The sequence below is a fragment of the Hyperoodon ampullatus genome, assembly GCF_949752795.1.
Source record: "Hyperoodon ampullatus genome assembly, chromosome: 19".
NCBI lineage: Eukaryota > Metazoa > Chordata > Mammalia > Artiodactyla > Ziphiidae > Hyperoodon > Hyperoodon ampullatus.
This window is the reverse complement of record NC_136932.1, coordinates 14,291,228-14,312,624: the sequence shown is the minus strand read 5'-3', so window position 1 is coordinate 14,312,624 and position 21,397 is coordinate 14,291,228. Positions and strand designations below refer to the sequence as shown.

General features: G+C 46.2%; 1 protein-coding gene across 3 annotated transcripts in view; it reads right to left on the bottom strand.

The window, feature by feature from the left end:
- Positions 1–21,020, bottom strand: part of NPLOC4 (NPL4 homolog, ubiquitin recognition factor) — a 55,912-nt gene extending 34,892 nt beyond the window's left edge. For all 3 annotated transcript variants that reach the window (XM_079726233.1, XM_079726232.1, XM_079726234.1), the window contains exons 1-7: positions 20,935–21,020; positions 17,701–17,781; positions 9,939–10,051; positions 5,053–5,229; positions 3,164–3,212; positions 2,330–2,424; positions 14–137 (exon numbers count right to left, since the gene is read on the bottom strand). In XM_079726233.1, coding sequence (XP_079582359.1) covers positions 14–137; positions 2,330–2,424; positions 3,164–3,212; positions 5,053–5,229; positions 9,939–10,051; positions 17,701–17,781; positions 20,935–20,949 — 654 coding nt within the window. In that variant the 5' untranslated portion in view covers positions 20,950–21,020. The remainder of the gene's footprint in view (positions 1–13; positions 138–2,329; positions 2,425–3,163; positions 3,213–5,052; positions 5,230–9,938; positions 10,052–17,700; positions 17,782–20,934) is intronic.
- Positions 21,021–21,397: the final 377 nt, after the last annotated feature.

Genomic DNA, 21,397 nt, shown 5'->3' with positions numbered 1-21,397 from the left:
GCGAACATCTCACCTGTCTATTCAGCGTGATGGCACTTGGCTGGCACTTAGTACAGATGCCATTAGGCCACGGAAGGTGTCCCTCACACCCTGATTTAATCTTGCAACTGATGTTCTCCAGGGCAACAAATTTCCCCCTGAAAAAGAAAAGGCAACTTAATTAATTAAACATTAAAATGGTGAAAAGTGTAGCAGGAGGCTGGAAATAAAATGTCAGGTATCTTACACTTCCTGAAGGGAGTTCTCAGGAGCTAAGCACGTGGTATCCACAGCAGGGAAAACGCGCTAAAACTTATTCTAATGGAGCTGTAGCTTCTGTCCTGTACACTGGACTGTACAGGAATACAGAACTACTTTCCAATAAAAAGTTTTAATTTTCACTACCACTAACATCTATGAAGAGTTTTTTCCTTTTTCTTTTTTTTTTAAATTATAGTTGCTTTACAATGTTGTGTTAGTTTCTGCTGTACAATGAAGTATCTGTATATATATATATATATATATATACACACATATATATGTATACACATATATACTACATATATACGTATATGTATACCTATATCCCCTCCCTCTTGGACCTCCCTCCCACACCCCCATTCCACCCATCTAGGTCGTCACAGAGAACTGAGCTGAGCTCCCTGTGCTATACGGCAGGTTCCCACTAGCTATCTATTTTACACGTGGTAGTGTATTTATGTCAAAACTAATCTCCCAATTTGTCCCACACTCCCCATGCCCCCGTGTCCACATGTCTGTTCTCTACGTCTACGTCTCTATTCCTGCCCTGCAAATAGGTTCATCTGTACCATTTTTCTAGATTCCACATATATGTGTTAATATATGATATTTGTTTTTCTCCTTCTGGCTTACTTCACTCTGTATGACACTCTAAGGTCCATTCACATCTCTACAAATGACCCAATTCCGTTCCTTTCTATGGCTGAGTAATATTCCATTGTATATATGTACCACATAAGATTTTCAACAGTACTGCTAAATATCTAGATCTAACCTATGCCACTGACAGAAAATGAAGTTCTTTTTAAGTTCCATCAATTTATCAGGAACATTTACTTTATGAGTCTAGTACTTAGACTTCTGTACAAAATTCTTATTCATAGAAGAAACCTGATTAGGATACATAACAAAGATATCTTCACTCTGCTTTTGGTCAGTGAGGATGTCCTGGGCCCCACTGTGGACTTGGGGTGAGTCTGCACAAGTGACTTCACCCTCTGCCACTTTCCCGTTCACAAATGGTCCAGTGATCAGTCCTGTCCTCACAAGCCAGCGACATGCTGGAACGATGGCACTCGGGAAGCAATGATTGCCACCTAGGTTGCATGTTAACAACAGCAACAAGTGAGCCCTTGACCTAGACTGACAAAAGGCAGACAGGTCCCAGCACACTCATGCTCTGGTCAAGACAGCTCCAGAGCTTACCCCACAGATGGGCAAAAATGGGCTTTTGGTGGGATCTTTTTTTTCCTGGTCTAACTTTTTTAAAAAGTCATTTTAGGATGTTAGCGAGTTGTCAGAGAAAAACTACGAGCAGGCCAACATGACATTCTTCATAAAATATTGCTGACTCGGGTTCAGCCACCGTCTCCTCTCCCTGCACGGATAGGAATCATAAAATCACAGTAAGAAGTCCGTTACTTTCTGGTGAGGTGAGCATATCAACAGAAGGGGGTTGCACAGGCAAGTGCCTGACGTAGTCTAAAAGAAATCAAACTGCTCTCAGCTCGCCACTGTCACAGCGTGCTCTCTAAGAGCCAAGGGACAGCTGCCCCCACTGCCCAACCCCACCCACGCTGCCGCCTGGCCGAGCCTGCAGACAGCAATGCTGAGGCACCAGAGGCCAAGCCATGGACAGCGCCACTGCCTCAGCCCCGCTACAGCTGTGAAATTGAGCTGAAAAAGAGGCAGCTTCCAGGGCAAAGGGCAGACTCCACGGACACAGGACTGGCCACCATCACGCCTTATCTCATCCAGGTTCAGAAACAACTAAGTTGCCAGGGTACCGCATACCCGAAGGAAGGTCAGCGGGGTGCCCCCGGGCCTCCACAGCCTGGCCTCTGCCTGCTTGGCCTCTGCCCATGCACTGGGCACTGTGGATTACAGCAGGCACCAGAGTCTCCCCCCACTTGTTTCTCTTTTAGAATCAGGACAAGATTCACGAATACAAACACTTCATGCCCAGACTTTGATCTTTACTTTTCTCACTCATAGGCCCAGGGGCTTTAGGCAGCACGTGCCAGAGACAGAAAAGAACTCTGCGCCCCAAAGCCACATGGGTGCCGCCCCCTGCCCTCAGGCCGCTTACTTGTCGGCCCCTCCGGTCAGCTTCCGGATGTAGGCGTGGAAGGACATGTGCTTCACGGGAGGCTCCAGGTGATTTAGGTAGTCCTCGTCGAAAGGCTGCCAAAACACACAGTCAACACAGTCATGCACTTGCCACTGGGGTCGGGGTCGCGGTCGCGGTCGCGGTGGTCGCAGCCTCCACCCGCCAAGCCCCGAGGCGGGTGGGCAGGCAGTGAGGGAGAACTGGCAATGGGTCCTCACTATCGTTCTAAGTCAGAACCAAGTTCTTCTCTGTGTTCCAGTTATCTTTTCAAGATTGAAATGAATCTCTATTAAACACAAAATGCTCCAAGTCAAATAAATATCAGGTAAATTTTGCCAAAAAAAAAGCCACACGATGAAGCAAGAGGAGCCTCATGAAGAAAATCAGGTTGGCCTTCCTGCCGTAAATTGAGCGTTAACCAGTCACCAGCCAGCATTATTGTGGTAACTCTCAACCTCACCACGACAAATCAGTAGAGGAGACGTGAGATTCAGGGTAGAGTAAATCAAAACAATGATGAGCACGAAAACCGCCAGGCCCGGCTTTGTGTCAGGTTTTAAAAGGACTGTCCAGGGAGCCCAGTGTAAATGCTGCCCCTTTATCACAGCAATACCCATGCCCCAGCCGTTCATAATCCACCCAGAAGGTCACTCCCATAAATAAAGGCTCGTCCTCTCAGTGCAGCCTGCACTAGTGGGAATACGAGGCCCAGGGCAATAAATAGGTAACTTCCTTGAACCACTCCGACCCAGCCCAGGGACTTAGGGGAATTGTCAAGACGGCTCTGGGAATGCACTCTACTCGGACTCTCACCTCTAGAGGAACGCAGTGCACGCACTTCCCCAGAGGCCCATGTCGGCACCTAGAGCACAGGGGAGAGAAACGCACAGCGTCAGCACACTACTCTTCTGCTGCTGCCTCCCTGAATGTTGATACTTAAAAGGCACTCATACCTAATAAAGTACCTCCCCATCCACATGAAATTATCTGAAATGGTATGTGGTGAACAGTTTTTAATGGTTTAATATTTTGGTGTGTATTAGAAAATACCGACCAGTGCACCAAACCTGTGATTTCATGGATATTAACTGATTTCATGGATATTAACACAAACTAAAAGCAAAACTGAATGGATTTAAAGTCAATTTAAATAAAAATGTTTGGTAAAGACTAAGAAAGTTGGTACATGGACATGGCAAAAACCCTGAGAATGGTACATAAATAGCTAAAGTGTGGAAAACACCCACTTCATGCATATTTTGGAAAAAAGCATGAAAAGAACGCTTGGCTCTGTGGGTTTCAGTCTGCACACAGTAGGACGGTGGAGATGCATTCGGGCGCCAACAGGCTCAGTCACAGCACTGTCCACATGGGGTCGGAACTCCTAGGTGCACCTCATTCTATATTTCAGAGCAGAAAGGGCCTGAGTCTCCCAACAGGCAGACTCTTGCAGGTGATGCACGCACAGGCACATGCACACTCAAAACGATTCCTAATGAGGCCTCACAAACACGGATCGGGGTAGGAGTGGCACTGGGTCCCTGGGAGGAACACAAATGGGGGCAGAGAGCCAGTTGATGGCCACGGCCACAGAGTGGCTCCACGCCAACTGCAGCTCGGAACCATCTGGGGCCCTTTGATCTGAGACATACAGGTCACTAATGCAGCATGTGGAATCCCAATATCTCAATGTCTTGATTACAGGGTGATGCAGTTACAAAGATTCCACTGAAGAGACAACCTTCACTCAGACAATTTTACATCATTGAGTGTGAACTCAGATGTTTCTAAATAGTCTCTAAATAGTCTCCTTAAAAAGAACTGCAAAAAATCTACAATAAACAAATGTACACAAGGATAAGCATTTTATACAATCCTTGGTGAAAAGTGAATATTCAAAGAAAGAGCAGCACCTTCAGCAAATAAAGTGTTCCCTAGAAGAACGGAAAGAGTGTACTGAATATGGAAGATTGAGATTCCTCCACTAAAATTAAGTGAGACAACGTGAACAAGGACCTGCACCAGCAGGTGCCCAGGTACCACCCCCTCCACCCTGTCACACTTGCTAAAGCCCACTCTGCACATGCATTCAGGTGTCTCAGAGGCACACCACGGTGAGGACTTCTTAGAACTCTTAGTTCTCAACACTTAGAAAATTTTAAACTACATGTGGGGCTTCCCTGGTGGTGCAGTGGTTAAGAACCCGCCTGCCAGTGCAGGGGACACAGGTTCGAGCCCTGGTCCGGGATGCCACGAAGCAACTAAGCCCTGATGCCACAACTACTTAACCTGTGCTCTAGAGCCCGCGTGCCACAACTACTGAAGCCCGTGCACCTGGAGCCTGTGCTCTGCAACAAGAGAGGCCACTGCAGTAAGAAGCCTGCGCACAGCAAAAAAGAGCAGCCCCCGCTCACCACAACTAGAAAAAGCCCACATGCAGCAACGAAGACCCAACGCAGCCAAAAGTAAAAACTGATTAATTAATTTAAAAAAAGACAATCGCAGTGTATTTTAAAGAATAATAATAATAAAGTACACATGGAGCATACTTTGAGATTCAAACAATGAGAAAAAGCTCACAGAAGAACTTGAAGTGAGATGTAATCTGAAAATAGATGGTCAAACTCAAAACTTACATTTCTTTATCAGGGCACGTTACAGACATTTCACTTCACTGACACTGTGGCCCTGCAGGCACTTACAGCTGTGGGTCACGGCTCCTGTAGATCTTCCCGTCCTGCCTGCTGAGGTACTGGTCGATCTCATCTTCCACCACGTTGGGAGCACCACAGGCCTTTAACCCCAGTGGGGCCGATGTCTCCATCTCAGACGATGGTCCAGCAAGGCTCGAGGGAAACAGGAACAACAAATCTCCATGCCTGTTCAAATGACAAATATTAAGTAGAGGCCACCTTCCTTTCTTCACAACCTAAGCTGCACAGAAGATCAACTCAGGTGTGAGAACCTCTGACACCTACAAACAGCAACATCAACCACCCTGCAGGCCTAAACAATGAGGCTTCCAATTTTAAGAGACCAGAGTTCTCTTTTCCCACCTCCCCTATGCCTCTTCCCCCTATGAAGGTCAGCAGCAGGCTCTCTGGACTGTAACATAACTTCCTTACAACCACACTGCGCAATCTATGCTGCACATGCATACACGCACCTGGTTCCACAAAGAACACACAAAATCACAGCTGACACTGGAGCTGCATGGCCCCCTCCCTCCTCCCTCTCTGCTTAGCTCCCACTTTCCCTCATTTGTTCCTTGGCCTTCTCTTCAGCTGCCCCCCATTTACTTGCCTGGGACATATCCTTCCACTGCTTTCTCTACGTTCACAAATACATGTGTACATAACAGGCGTCACTGAGGAGATAAGAGACACACTTTCTGCACTTACTGTTCTCTCATAATCCCTCCAAACACGGTCTAGGTCTAATCAACGTTCTGCAGTGAAGTTGCCTCACAATACGCTTTGCTGCTCCCGCATGACGGACATGGCTCCCTTGGGACCTGCCACCACAGGCCCCACTGCGGAAACGCCCAGAGACGGGCAGTCACACGGTCTCCCGGCCTTGGGGCAGATTTTCGGGAGAGGGCCCGTTAGACTTCAGGAGGTTCGTTTGTTCCTAAAGCCACTGACGTACTGCTTTCCACAAAGGCTGCCATGATTCACAGTGCAAAGGACAATAGTTGGTTTTCAATCATTTTCAATGTGAATGGTGTCCTTCCACCGTCAGACCCACCGCTGACTTTGCCAGAGCCTGACTGCCACCCCGCCGGTATGGGTGAACAGTCCCCACCCAGGAGCGCTGCAGGTCCCGAGACACTCAGCGTGTTCAACACCAGTACAGGAGGAAAAGCTGTAGCAGCACCACCAGGCAAGTATTTCACTGCTCTCAACAAGATGCACATACAGGAAGAAAGACTGAAAGAACTGCCTGCAGCCCCCAACCAACAAATGGAGAGAACGGGAGCAGGCACCACAGCTGGGATGGCAGGAGGCTGGGCTGCAGCTCTTCAACGGGTCTGCTCGCCCCTCTTTTCCCTCCCATAATTTAGGGTGATAAAATCACCAACTTGTAATTGAAGATTTGTTTCTAAGAGCAAATGAGATATTCCTGAACACCTTCCAGCTTCAGGATGCATGGCTCAAATGCTACATCAGTTTTAACAAATATCCTCTAAAATGCACTGTGGAGCTCTAAAGAAAAGAGTTTCCCCAAGGGTCCAAAAACCCACAGCAGCTCAAATAAGAATAGTGAAGGAACCTCTGGCCAGCCCATTATGGGAACCCTGAGCTTGGCTTATAGCCATTGTCTGGGCCACGAGGGACAGAGACGAGGCCTTGAGCCTGCCTGCCCAAAGCGAGCTGCTGAACCTGAAATGCCACACAAAGCCAGATGTCTGAAGGATGTCTAAACCGCTGGGAAAAACCCACCAGCTGAAAACAGGAACCAAGGAGGAATCCTGTCTGCCTCCATCCACTATGCTGTAGGGGAAAAAGTCACTGCTGAGAAGTCTGTAACCAAAGGCCTGCTCTGCCATGTGTCCGGGGTAAAATCAGGGATGCTACTTGGTTCAGGAAACCAGACAGAAATTAACTCAAGTGCTGGGCCCATGACGCCCCCTTGTGCCGAGAGAAGCAAATGGCTTCTCCGTAGAAAAGTCACCAATCCCAGATCTTTCAGTGCCCCCTAAGACCAAGACTGGCCAAATATAAGCTCTCAAAAAAAGGTCACCAAATATACAAGAGAAACAAGCCACTGCGAGCAACAGAGGGCAGACAACAATCAACAGATTTAGACAGCCAAGGACTTCAGGTGTGGAATTCAAGACAAAGAATATAAACTTACGTATGGAATGTTAGCTGGAAACGGAACAAAAAGAGTACAAGCAACAAGAGACTATCCACAATGACCAGGGGCTCGGAGAGTGGGCGGAGGGGCTGCAGACTCGGCAGCTCTTCCCAAATCCCCTGCTTAGGGACAGGCTAGACAACAATGGCAACAGTGTGAAAGGGTCCTCACAAACCCTGAATTCACTCGCGGGAGACAGACCCCAGACACCTCAAGACCCGAGAGGGAAGCATCAGGTGTGTGATAGGCCAAGGCAGAGCCTCCAGGGAACCCAGCAGTCTTCACTGGAAGCCTGGGGGTCAGTGTGAGAGCACAGCAGGAGCTGGGAAGGAGCCCCTGTGAGCACATGACCTAACAGCCAGGGCTGAAAGGAATCAAACAGAATTAAATAGAAAAAAGTGAAAAACGTAATCACTGAAATAATAGAGAGAATGGGGGAGAGGTAATATTTAGATATAATGTGGACTTTCCTGGTGGTCCAGTGGTTAAGAATCTGACTCCCAATACAGGGGATGCAGGTTCGATACGTGGTTGGGGAACTAAGATCCCACATGCTGCGAGGCAACTAATAAGCCGACGTGCTCTAGAGCCCGTGCACTGCAACTATGGAGCTTTCATGCCACAACTAGAGAGAGAAGCCTGTGTACTGCAACGAAGATCCCATGTGTCGCAGCTAAGACCTGACGCAGCCAAATAAATAAATAAACAAAATATAAAAATAAATTAAATAAAATATCTTTTTTTTTTTTTTTTTTTGGCGGTACGCGGGCCTCTCACTGTTGTGGCCTCTCCCATTGCAGAGCACAGGCTCCGGACACGCAGGCTCAGCGGCCATGGCTCACGGGCCCAGCCGCTCCGCAGCATGTGGGATCTTCCCGGACCGGGGCACGAACCCGTGTCCCCTGCATCGGCAGGCGGACTCTCAACCACTGCACCACCAGGGAAGCCCCTAAATAAAATATCTTTAAAAAAATAAATAAAGAGGTAATGATCAAGAATTTTCTAGACCTAACCTGCAGATACAGAAAACACATTTTACATCAGATAGCATTAAACCAACCAACCAACCAACCAACTAGGAATCCACACCTGGACAGGTCAAACAGAAACCACAGGACCCCAAGACCAACAGAAGATCTTAAAAGCAGCCAGAGGGGAAAAAAAGAACCTACAAATGAACAAGAGAATTATAACAGCCAGCTGAACTGCGACGATGGAAGCAGAGGCAGTGGAGTGAAACCTACAAGGAGCTCAGGGTGACCACAGACATGGTCAGATAACTCTCGAGTGGTGACAGGACAAGGTTCTCAAGTTTGGGCTTGTGCTACTCAACAAGCATCACAACTATCACTGGAAAGACATGCTCTAGGATAATCCAGAAAGACATGCCATCCAACTGTGACCACACCTCAGGTAGACAGGGTGTTTCACTCTGCAGCCCCCGTTTCTGGCATCCAGTCATCAGAATAGCTTAGACACACAGCTGCCACCCCTGCAGCGCTCATCACACGCAGGCACCGGACAACCATGTGGAGGAGGCATCGCCACCCCCTTGCAGACAAGGGTGGTGAGGCCCAGTGAGGTTAGGTGACTTCCCAGGCACACAGCCTGTGAGTGTTGGGTGTGAGTCCAAACCCGAGTAACGCCCATAGGAAGTGATTCTCAAGAGGTGAAAACCCTTTGCAAGCTGGGAGGAAAGATGACCCTCACCCACTGGAAACGAACTAAAACAGGGAAAGGCTTTACATCATCACAGCGACAGGCAAAGAGCAGGTACCGAGCGAATATTTGTTGAAGAACAAATAAATTAATGCTAAAATTGTATTTTTCCCCCCCTAGATATACTAGTTGTGAAACTAAAAATGATCACACAAACTGCCAAAATAGCCTATTATTCTGACTGGTAAAAGGCACACAGCCAAGTGCCAGCAAAGCCCAGCCCAACCCTCAGCCAGTGGCTACAGCAGCCAGGCTGCTTGTAGCCCCGATGGGAGAAATCCCTGCCCTCTGTCTGAGGATAAAGATGACTTGAAGGGTTCTGCTCACTGATACGTGAGGTGTGCCCAGGCAGTTCAGACAGGAGTCAGCAAACCTCTTCTGTAAAGGGCCAAATAGTAAATGTTTTCAGCTTTGCAGACCATACAGTCTCTGTCACAATCACTCAGCCCTGCCCTTGTAGCGTGAAAACACATAAACGAATGAATGTGGCTATGCTCCCATAAAACTAGAAAAACAGGCAGCAGGCTGCAGGAAGAGGTCTCTGCACCCTAGAAACTCCTTCTGACATTACCCATCAATTCTAAGGCACTCCAGGGTGTCCTGCCAGCAAGAAATACAGCGTGGGCAACGGGCCACTGTACTGCCAGGCTCCCCAACCTACCAAGCAGGTCCCGAGGAAGAATGACGCACAGAGCTACATTCAAGGTCCTTCTCCGCAGTGAAGCAGCTGAGTGTGCAGGTGCACACACAATCCAGGACCATAACTCCTTCTCTGTGACATACATCCCCGAATTACGCAAGTCAATCAAACCGGCTCAACAGTAACTACAGATTCAGCGTGGCTGCCAAACACCTGGTAAGAAGCACAGTCACCTGCACTTTGGTCCGCATTCAGGACCGTAATCACAGTAGCATGAGAAGGAAAAAGGAGAGAACTGAGCGGCCTCAGGCGGGTAACTGGTGCCAACATGCCCTCCCCACTCCCCACCTTCTCCCCTCGGGCACTCACTTGATCTTCAGCAGGTTGAGGGATTTGTTAGATGACGCTGTTATTTCTCCAGTCTTGTTTCTATTGATGTAAACCGAGAAGCCGTTATTTTGGAAGCCAAACTCCTTTGCGACCTAAAACAAGACCCAAACAACAGAGATTTAATAAAATATTGAAGTCTCACTACTCTGACCACATATACATCAGACGTTACTAGTGAGTTTAGAAACTGTTCCTCATTAACCAAATTTCTCTTGTTATTTTGCTCTCTCGTGAGGAAATTTGAGTCTGGGGCCAAGAGAGGGGTCAGATCTGGAGCTTGACTTTTAGGGTCATCAGAATAGAGTTAAACAAAGAAGAGACAGGGAATCTTGGCAGAGAAACAGAAATGATAAAATAGAATCAAACAAAAATTCTACAACTGAAAAACACAATAACTGAAATAGAAAATTCACTGGGTGGGCTTATCATCAGAAGGGAGATGACAAAAAGTCAATTAAAGATGGGTTAACAGAAACCAGACAATCTGAAGACAGAGATTTGAAAGAAAAATGAACAGAGTCTTAGGAACCCCTGGGACAATATCAAATGATCCTCAGGAGAAGAGAATAAGGCTAGGACTGAAAAACATTTGAAGAAAGAATGGCCAAAACCCTCAAATTTGATGAAAAACATAAGAGTAACAAATCCAGGAAGTTCAGCAAAACCAAAGTAGGATAAATAAAGAGAAAACTAATGCCTGGGCATGTCATCATCACACTGCTAAAATCCAAAGATCAATGGAGACCAGAAGACAATGGAACAACATCTTTAAAGTGCTGAGGCAGGAATAAACATCTGTCAACTCAGAATTCTCCATCTGGAGAAAATACCCTTCAAATACAAGGGCAAAATTAAAACGTTCTCAGGTCAACAAGACCCAAGGGCACCTGTTGCCTGTAGCCTCAACCACAGTAAATGCCAGAGGATGTCCTTCAGGCTGAACAACACCAGACAGAAACTCCGACGCAGAGGACACACGAAGGTAAGAACTCCAAATCACACAGTAGGAAACCATCACAGAATTGCCAGGAGAATCCTGACAGAGCAACCACCACAGGTCAGGAACAGGACCAGGGAGGAGCCGCATGTCCCTGAGGCACCCAAAGGCTCACCCCCTCCCCCCATTTTATACCTTGTTCTACCTGCTGCTTTTTACCTATGATTGATTCGCCCTTTAACACGGAATTATTGATAAAACCTAGAATTTATTTACTGTAAGGAAAACAAGAGTTTAAAGATTAACTTTATGTACTAACAGTATTTTCTGCTGATTAAAAAAAATGATTGAGGGCTTCCCTGGTGGCGCAGTGGTTGGGGGTCCGCCTGCCGATGCAGGGGACGCGGCTTCGTGCCCCTGTCTGGGAGGATCCCGCGTGCCGCGGAGCGGCTGGGTCCGTGGGCTGTGGCCGCTGGGCCTGTGCGTCCGGGGCCTGTGCTCCGCGACGGGAGAGGCCACAGCAGTGAGAGGCCCGCGTACCGCAAAAAAATTAAAAAAAAAAAAAAAAAGATTGAAAGTAACTCTAGTGCCTTTCCTGGTGGTGCAGTGGTTAAGAATCCACCTGCCAATGCAGGGGACACGGGTTCGAGCCCTGGTCCGGGAAGATCCACATGCCGCAGAACAACTAAGCCTGTGCGCCACAACTACTGGGCCTGCGTTCTAGAGCCCGCGAGCCACAACTACTAAAGCCCGCGCACCTAGAGCCCATGCTCTGCAACAAGAGAAGCCACCACAATGAGAAGCCCACGCACCACAACAAAGAGTAGTCCCTGCTCACTGCAACAAGAGAAATCCCGTGTGCAGCAATGAAGACCCAACACAGCCAAAAATAAATAAATAAATAAAAATTTTAGAAGGTAACTCTGAATCACCTTGTCGTTCTGAAATTCTGAAAATGCTAACAAGAAATGGCCTTTAAGACTAAGTTAAGACTTTGTATCAAATGTATTACAAGTATTTGATACCATGTGATTTTTTCTCTCCAAGGTAAAAGTGGCATTAATAAATAAAGCACCAGGAAATTAAGACCATGAAATTTGTATTCCCAAGAGCAAAAAAGGTAAAAATAATGGCTCTTTTTTCTGAAACAGATATAAACCGAAATTAACAAATTGTGGCACTTTATCTATTCTGCAAAACCATTCTGTTTTTCTGTAGACAAAGCACTGCAATTATTGCCAAGAATGAGAAAGAACTCTTGTACCAGGAATGTCGGCTGTGTGAGTTAGCACAGCGCTCCTGGGATGTAAGGCAATCTCCAGAGTGGAGCAGAGTGCTATGTGGGCAGCCCTGTGGGCAGAGGGAATGTCCCTGTGACCACATGACTGAGCTCTGTGCTTTATACCAGGACTGAGATTCAGCTGCATTTTCAAATACAATAACCAACAACATTACTTCACATATGTTGAAGTCCACTTTTGGGAGATGAAGAAATACATGTATTAGGTTTTATATGATGCTCCTGTGAAAATAACTGCTTCTCTGAACTCTGTGAATTCTTTATCTAAAGATACAGAAATCTAACATAAGGTACCGGGCATTAAAAAAAAAAATCTTAGCAGAGTCTTATAAAAGCACGATTAAAATCTTAAAAATTTTATTTCACACCTGAGGTAATCTTGATGTGTAACTACTGTAATAAAACCAGAAACATGCTATGGAGTAAAATTAATACAAATGTTTATAATTGAAGGTAACAGAAAAGAATACATGGCATGATCCCAGTTATCTTAAGTTCAAAATAGGCAAAACTATAATTTAGGGTTTAGGAATGCATACTGTGTGGTAAAACACAGAAAAGTCGGGGAGCAACCCCCGTCAAGTCAGGAGAGGGGTGACAGGGTGAGGGAGGAGGAAGGCTGACCTATGGTTGCTGGAGACTGGCACTGCCCCCCACTCAGACCTGGGTATTTGCTTCATCATCAATCATTTTGGCTGTTCATATTTTTCAAGCATTTCTTAGCAAGTATTTTATTTCACAGTTAAAAAAACTTTTAAGTATTATAAGGGAAAACGTCACTTGCTGCTGAGAGGTCAGTTAAGATAGGACTGAGGGGAATTCCCTGGTGGTCCAGCACTTTCACTGCCGAGGGCACAGGTTCAATCCCTGGTTGGGGAACTAAGATCCCACAAGCCACACAGCATGGCCAAAAGAAAAAGAAAAAGAAAAAAAAAGATAGAGGTAGGATCTGGGGTGACTCAGTAAGGGCCAATTCAGGGGAGTGACAGCAACAGAAGCAAACTCTTGGGTCGTGGAGGTGAAGGAAGACGCCGGCGAGCAAGATAGCCAGAAGAACTTGTCCTGGAGGGGTTTATGGTCTGGTGGTTCACAGAGAAGGAATTCTTTTTTTTTAATGACTGTTCCTATTTTTTTAAATTAATTTATTAATTTATTTATTTTTGGCTGTGTTGGGTCTTCGTTTCTGTGCAAGGGCTTTCTCTAGTTGCGGCAAGCGGGGGTCACTCTTCATTGCGGTGCGCAGGCCTTTCACTGTTGCGGCCTATTCTTGTTGCGGGGCACAGGCTCCAGATGTGCAGGCTCAGTAGTTGTGGCTCACGGGCCTAGTTGCTCCGCAGCATGTGGGATCTTCCCGGACCAGGGCTCGAACCCGTGTCCCCTGCATTGGCAGGCAGATTCTCAACCACTGCGCCACCAGGGAAGCCCGAGAAGGACTTCTTGAGTGAGAAGCATTAGATGGTCTCAAAGGAACCAGTAACTCAAGATCCTATGAGAGATTTTCAATGCAAGCCATCTCATCACACTTGTAAAACCAATTTCCTTAGAGGGCATAATGCCACATATTAAATCAGGATTAAGGCTGTCAAGTATGGGGACAGCAAGTTGGAGCCAACAATGTTCACAGTGGTCAACATACACTTTTCAGGCAAGTCTGTGAAGGACAGGAAGGCCATTTCAAAGCCCACTTACAGGGCACAAATGCACAACTTATTAATTATTAAAAATCAAGGGACTTTCCCAGCAGTCCAGTGGTTAGGACTTTGCCTTCCAATGCAGGGGGTGCGGGTTCCATCCCTGGTCGAGGGGCTAAGATCCTGCATGCCTCTCAGCCAAAAAACCAAAACATAACACAGAAGCAGTATTGTAACAAATTCAATGAAGACTTTAAGAAATTGGTCCACCTCAAAAAAATCTTAAAAAAAAAAATCAGTATGAGTCCATTTATGTGAGATACCTGGAGTCAGATTCATAGAGATAGAAAGTAGAGTGATTACCAAGGGCTGGGGGAGGGGGAGAGTGAGTTAGTGTTTAATGGGGACAGAGTTTCAGTTTGGGAAGATGAAAAAGTTCTGGAGATGGACGGTGGGAATGGCTGCACAGCACTGTGAATATACTTAATGCTACTGAACTGTAGACTTAAACATGGTTTACACGGCAAATTTTATGTTATTTTTCTTACCACAGAAAAAAAGAGACGTAAAACTACATTTATTGACATAGAACTATGTCCATAACCTATTGTCAAGTGAAAAAAAGCAGGATACAAATGATCACAAGGTGAGATTTGAACTTCGCTAGAATGGGTGCATCTTACAGCAAGAGGCTTACAATTCTTGCCTGCAGGGCAGCAGGGCTGACATACAGGTCACTGCCTGGGCTCATGCAAACCTGTCACCCAGTCAGCTAAACAACTGTCACCCCTCAACATTTCTATCAAACAATCCATTTAATGATCAATCAAGGAAGGACAGGGATCTCAGTTTTTGAGCCCTGCTCGTAAGCACTCTAGCACCAGCACCTGCAGAACAGCTGTCGGCAGCTGGCACACTGACCCTCCTGAGAGGGCAGACAGTGACCCCTTCAGTAAGCATGACATTGACAGCTGAGTCAAAAAAAAAGGTTCAGGAGGGCTGGACTCTGAATATGAGTTCATAGGGAGAGCCTACCCAATTAATTTCAATTGGATTTTCCTCCTTACAAATACATAATACATGATTAAAATACATTATTTTCCAAATCAGTCTAAAAAAGCACTTTACATATAAAATAAAATGCTACAAGTAGGTGTGACAGCGTTTTTTTCTTTCTTACTGATACATAAATGTTTCTCCTTGGGCTTCCCTGGTGGCGCAGTGGTTTAGAATCCACCTGCCTATGCAGGTGACACGTGTTCGAGCCCTGGTCCAGGAAGATCCCACATGCCGCAGAGCAACTAAGCCGGCGCACCACAACTACTGAGCCTGCGCTCTAGAGCCCGCAAGCCACAACTACTGAAGCCCACGCACCTAGAGCCCGTGCTCCGCAACAAGAGAAGCCACAGCACTGAGAAGACTGCGCACCGCAATGAAGAGTAGCCCCGCTCGCCGCAACTAGAGAAAGCCCGCGCGCAGCAACGAAGACCCAAATATAAATTTGGAAGAGCCAAAAATAAATAAATTAATTAATTTTAAATTAATTAATTAATTTTTTAAAAAATAAATAAGTAAATGTTTCTCCTTAAACTCAGTCAGATTTGATGAAAATACAGCAGTAGTATAGTACGATCCCATTTTGGTGAAAGTATGTGTACATGCACATGCAGAGAGGTGTGTGTGTGTGTGTGTCTGTGTGTCTGCACATGTGTACACATAAAGACGTTACATTAACAGTTATTTCTGGCTAATAAAATCTTGAGTTATTCTTACTTCTTTATACTTTCCTGTATTGTTTTTGAGCCTCTTATAATTAATCTATATTATTTGTATAATCAGAGAAAACGATTTTCACTTGAGGGGAAACATTACTTCAGAGTAATAAATATGTTTGTTTTTGAGTATTCCCAAGAAAATTTCTCCTAAACAATTACTACCGTGTTGATGATGGCTTCAGCGATTAATCAGTCAACACTAAACTGTACCTCCCTGACTCCACCCACATCCAATGACAGCTACTATGTCTATATTCCCTATGCAAGACAACAACAGAGGAAACACCAGAATTTTAGGAATACTTCTGAGGCAAATAAAAGTCAGAACTACAATCCTGACTCTGAAATCATCTGAATTTAACCTGTCCAACAACTCTACATTTGATGCCAAGCACAAAAGTCTCAAGTTAAAAACAAAATCATATCTCTACACGACTACTAGATTTTTTTTTTTTTTTTTTTTAGGTTTGTTTTTGGGCACACTGCACAGCATGCGGGATCTTAGTTACCCAACCAGGGATCAAATCCGTAACCTGTGCCCCCTGCAGTGGAAGCGCAGAGCCTTAATCACTGGACCACCAGGGAAGTCCCCTGGTTACTACAGATTTAAGTTTAAGAAATTTCCGTATCACAAAGACTCAGAAAAGTAAAAAACAACTGTATGCAGTCCTCTTACATCTCATGTTTATCCCCACAACTGTCCAAGCAATAGCTACGTAATGCTTAATCTCTGTCTCAGACAATCTCTCAAGAACTCGAGCATTTAGTGTATCCCAGCACCATCTCCAGGAGCGAGCTGACAATGGTCAGCTGTCACTAAAAAAGCAAAGAGTAAGATATTTAAAAGTCCTTAAAGACATAGAGATTCTCTTCTCTGCCGTCTATTGCACCCGATTTTTTCCTTTTATTCTTGTAAATATGGTCACTTAAGCAGCACTGTTGGAATCAGGATAGCAACTATCTTTCAGAAGCCAAACTTCCCAGGTAAGTGCTGTGGCTTCCCTAACAGAACACAGTGTGATCCTCAGCAAATCTCTTTACTCCCTGGACTTCAGTTTCCACCTTTGTGAAAATAAAAAGATCAGACTACATGACACCTAAGATTCCCTCTGACTCTAACAGTCTGTGACCTGACAATTTTTTTTTTTGCTTATGAACAGTGAAAAATGATATTTTTTATCATTACAAAGGTAACAGCTGCCTGCAACAAATTCAAATAGTAAAGAATGTATAGGGCTTCCCTGGTGGCGCAGTGGTTGAGAGTCCGCCTGCCGATGCAGGGGACACGGGTTCATGCCCTGGTCCGGGAAGATCCCACGTGCCGCAGAGCGGCTGGGCCCGTGAGCCATGGCCACTGAGCCTGCACGTCCGGAGCCTGTGCTCCGCAATGGGAGAGGCCACAACAGTGAGAGGCCCGCATACTGCAAAAAAAAAAAAAAAAAAAAAAAAAAAAAGAATGTATAAAGTAGAGGCTGGCAAACTTTTTCTGTAAAGGGCCATACAGTCTGTCACAACTACTCAGCTCTGCTGCTGGAGCTCAAAAGCAGCCAGACAGTGCATAAACCAATGAGTGTGGCTGTGTTCCAATGAAAACGGGCAGCCAGCCACGAGCCATGCTTTGCCTACCTCTGGTACAAAGTATAAAGCAAAAGCCACTGTCCTCACTTTGGCCTCCCCTCCTGGGGTTGCCCCTTTTAGCTCTGGCTTGTGCTCTTTCAAACCGTATTCTCACACAACAATTTGTGTATGTGGCTTTAATTTTTTAAGAACAAAGTAGGATCATTCTATACATGTTAGCAATTCCCCTTTGATGGACAATTCAAGTTTCTCATTCTCTGATTTTTCACTCATAAATATTCCTCTTGTGAAATCCTTTTACACTGACCTTTGGGCCCTTGGTCCTGCAATGGTTAGCCGTAGTCAGCTGTGACATGTCTGATCCTGTATCAGTCCCACCAATCATGACAGAGAAAAGCAACACAGGAGACTGAACTTGGGAGGGGGCGGACTCAGGATATGGGGAAAAGAGAAAAGGTACACAACAGGAAGGGAATAACAGCAGAGGATGAAGAAAGGTCAATACCCAAGCCACAAGTACCTTTTTCAAAAATGTTGCAGCTGTTTCTCTCTTTGTTGTTGTGATCCGCTTCACCCCATCTGGGGACTGAACACGAATTATCTGTGGTAAATGAAACAAGTTGGTTACTGCACAGACTAGGAAGGTCCTGACCTATTACTGAAACTAACCTCTGCAGTCTTTCAGCATCTGGGTCACCGAAACTTAGAACCAAACCTCACCCTTCCCCTTGCCAACACCCAACCCAATGTTTCCAGAAAATGAAGCAGAGGTCTGAGAGACATCAGCACATGGGAGGACATCCTAAGAGGACTGCCCTAATTCTCAACTCTCACCGTTTCACTCAGAAAAATACGACTTCAATTTTTAACCATTATTTATAAAGAATATATCTGAAACACTAACATTTTTCTCTTCCGATTTACAAAAAAAAAAATTTTTTTTAAATCAGCAGGAAAAAACCCACCATGAATCATGAACAACTGAGTTCTTTAAAAAATATCTCACTTTGTTCCTGGATCCATACACAGACTAGACTAACTTAAAAGGATCACAGGGAATTCCCTGGTGGTCCAGTGGTTAGGACTCCGCAGTGAAAGCTGAGGGCACACGGGTTAGATACCTGGTCAGGGAACAAAGATCCCGCAAGCCACACGGCCAAAACTAACAAACAAAAAACAATTTAAAACATAAAAAGGATCACAGGAAATCTTCTAATTTGTTATTTACTTTCAATAAAAAGAATAAAAGAAAAGAAAAAAGGTATTTAATACCACGGTAAAACTTGGCAGGGTTTTAAAAAAATATACTTTCATGGCAAGCCTGAAATGGTTGCTAGGCCTGGAAGACAACTGGACGGAGCATCACTTTCTAGACTTCATTTTCATGCTGATCGAAGCCCAGTGAATGTGTGCTATTATGCCCGGGCCAACCATCCAAGGTCCTGCCTCAGTGGGTAGCATGAACCGGCATGCCCTGCAGCCAGCAAGACAGAGGATGTTCCAACCACCTGAGGCATGGGAGAAACAATGAACAGAATGTGCCAGAAAGTACTCATGTTGTAGTTACTCCTCTCAGCAACTACTGCACTGTACATTGTATTCAAAACAACACTATACAGACAAGAAATGTCACAAGCAGTTGTTTTTAAAAAGACTTTCACTGATACAGGACAAAATGCCACAATGGCTTTCGATCTGTCCACCTTTGCCAAACAAGTTAAGAATAATCTAGATTTTGCTGAAATAGCTTGACTATGTCTTTCTCATTTTCTAATAACTTTTGCTTAACTGAGAAGCCTTTGTCCCCATATTGTTCTCAGTTTTTAAGATTTTGTTTTGAACAAGCCTTATGAAATCCCAATTGTTAAGAGCCTAAAATATTTTCTTTTTGCTTCTCAACAACATCTGTTTTACTTTCTCACTCATCTATGTGCACTCAAATTATTTTGACTTTTGATTTCTAGTATGCTTTACTCTGGATTCAATATCCAGAAAAATGTTTTCTTAATACACAGCCTGGGCATTAGGTAAACTCCCATTTATTTGTTTCTGAAATCTGTCTCCAACACTGAGGCAGGTTAAGAAGTAAAGAGCTCTGCTTCTCTTTGAGGGATTCTGGGACTGTTGCTTTGACTGTTCACTTAGGACCAAGAGCATGACACTCCACACCTTGAGAAGCTAAAGGTCAGGATTACACGTTTCTGGAGAGTTCTAAAGCTTAAGAACTTATTCTACTTGTTCATTTACAACAGGGCATGGCAGTCCAGGTTTCCAAGCTAAGCTCAGTATTTAACTCCAAGAGACAAAGATAATTCATACTGAGGGAAGGTATGACGTGGCCTTTGACACATGGTATAAAGTAAAATACACAAGAGACAGACCAGGCAACATGGACACATAGCTTCTTGGTAACTAAGTTTCCCTATTTATAAGAAAATGAGCCCAGAATATTTCTTGGGGGAGTCAAAGAATTGGTGAGACAAAAATTAGTTATCCCATAGAAATTTTTAGAAGACCTCTTTCTAAATAAATAAATAAAAACTTTTGAAATAAATTTCAGAAGAATCATGTTTTATTCCTCACAATCTGAGAAATTTGACAAGAGAGCCATGCTATCAATGAGACCCTAGCCTTATATACACTAGTAGAAAAGTAGCCTTCTCTGAAACAACTCGCGTGTCCATGGTTACTTCAATTTGGTTAAAAATATTACAGTAAAGAGAAAGTCTGGAAGCAGATTTGAGTGCTAACTCTTAACCTATTTCTAGAATGAGTCACCAAAGACTAGTAAATCTTATTTTAAAAGGAATCAGTTGCTCGTTTCTCTTGGGGCATTCATGCCCTCTGCTCATCTCCAGGCTGGTAAACACGGAGCAGACGCCAGGGCCCCTGAATGGAGAGCTGCATTAGGAGGAGTCACTGGATGAAAGCCTGAAAGTCCAGAGCTGGAGGTTCCTGCAGCCCAGAGCATCCAGAGAGGAGGATGAATGCCATTCCCGACACCTGGCAAAACTGCAGGGGCTCTCCCATGGCCAAATTCTGAACAGGACTTGCCACCATACTGCTTCTGCTTCCTCCAGGAAATCCCAAGTGGTCCTTAAGGTTAACCAAAAATTTTTCTGTCCAGCTGGTCTGTTGGGTTTTTTCCGGCCACACTGACTTCTGAGAGGAAACTTTCCGCAAGTTAAGGGATGGCCAGTTTTTTCTGATTTTCACTTTTTTTTTTAACTTAAAGCGGGGAAAGGGAGTGTGTCAATCCCTGACTTCGGGTACAAAATGAGATCAACCTTTATAACATCCCTTTACAGACAAGTAGCTGTCAAGGTCTCCTTGCCATCCACCAGGCCACCGTTCCCCTTCTTAGCAGCTTCCTCTCGTGGGAGGGGGTCCCCGTTTACAGAAAGTGCTCTCCTTTTAAGGGACCCATGACAAGGCACTCACTGGGGCGACGGAAGGAGGCAAGACAGACGGACAGGAGGCGAGGAGGGATCGTAGCCCCGGCCCCGAGGAACTGCAGCCCCTCCAAGCACGACCCCCGCGACCAGGAATGGAAAGGCCGGCACAACCCATACCCCGCGGACGGCCCGGCCTCCCCCGTCGGCCGGGGACGGGAGGAGCTGAAGAGAGGAGGTCGGGAGTCCGGCCACCCGGCCGGCCCATGAAGAGGAGGGCGGGCCGCTGGGCCTCTCCGCAGGCCGCGCCGGCAAATCTGCTGCCTCATCCCGGTGCCCTCCCGCCCGGCCGCCCCACTCACGATGCTCTCGGCCATGGTGGCCGCTCCCGTATCCGGGCTTGAGCCCCGGGCCGCCGCTGCCTGCCGCCCCACGGGCCTTGCAGCCCTGATCCCCGCCTCAGCCCCAGCCCCGGCCTCCGGCCGCCGCCGCCACCGCCGCTCCAGCTTCACCGCCCGGCCGCCACCGCCGCGACGTCCGGTGCCTCGCCCGACGCGCTCCCCCGGCCGCGCGACCGCGCAACCGGGTTCCGGCCGCGCAACCAGGTTCCGGCCGCGCGATCAGATTCCGGCCTGGCAACCAGGTTCCGGCCCCACCAACGGCCCGCGCCTGCGCAGGGCGGCCCCGCGCCGGGCTCCCCGCGGAGGGGCGCCCCCCGCTGGCCACGCGGTGGAGAGACGCTGCGGAGAAGCTGGGAGGGAAGCACAAACAAGCGTCTCGCCCAGGACAGCGGTCGGTCGGCTCGTACTGGACATTCCCAGCGCC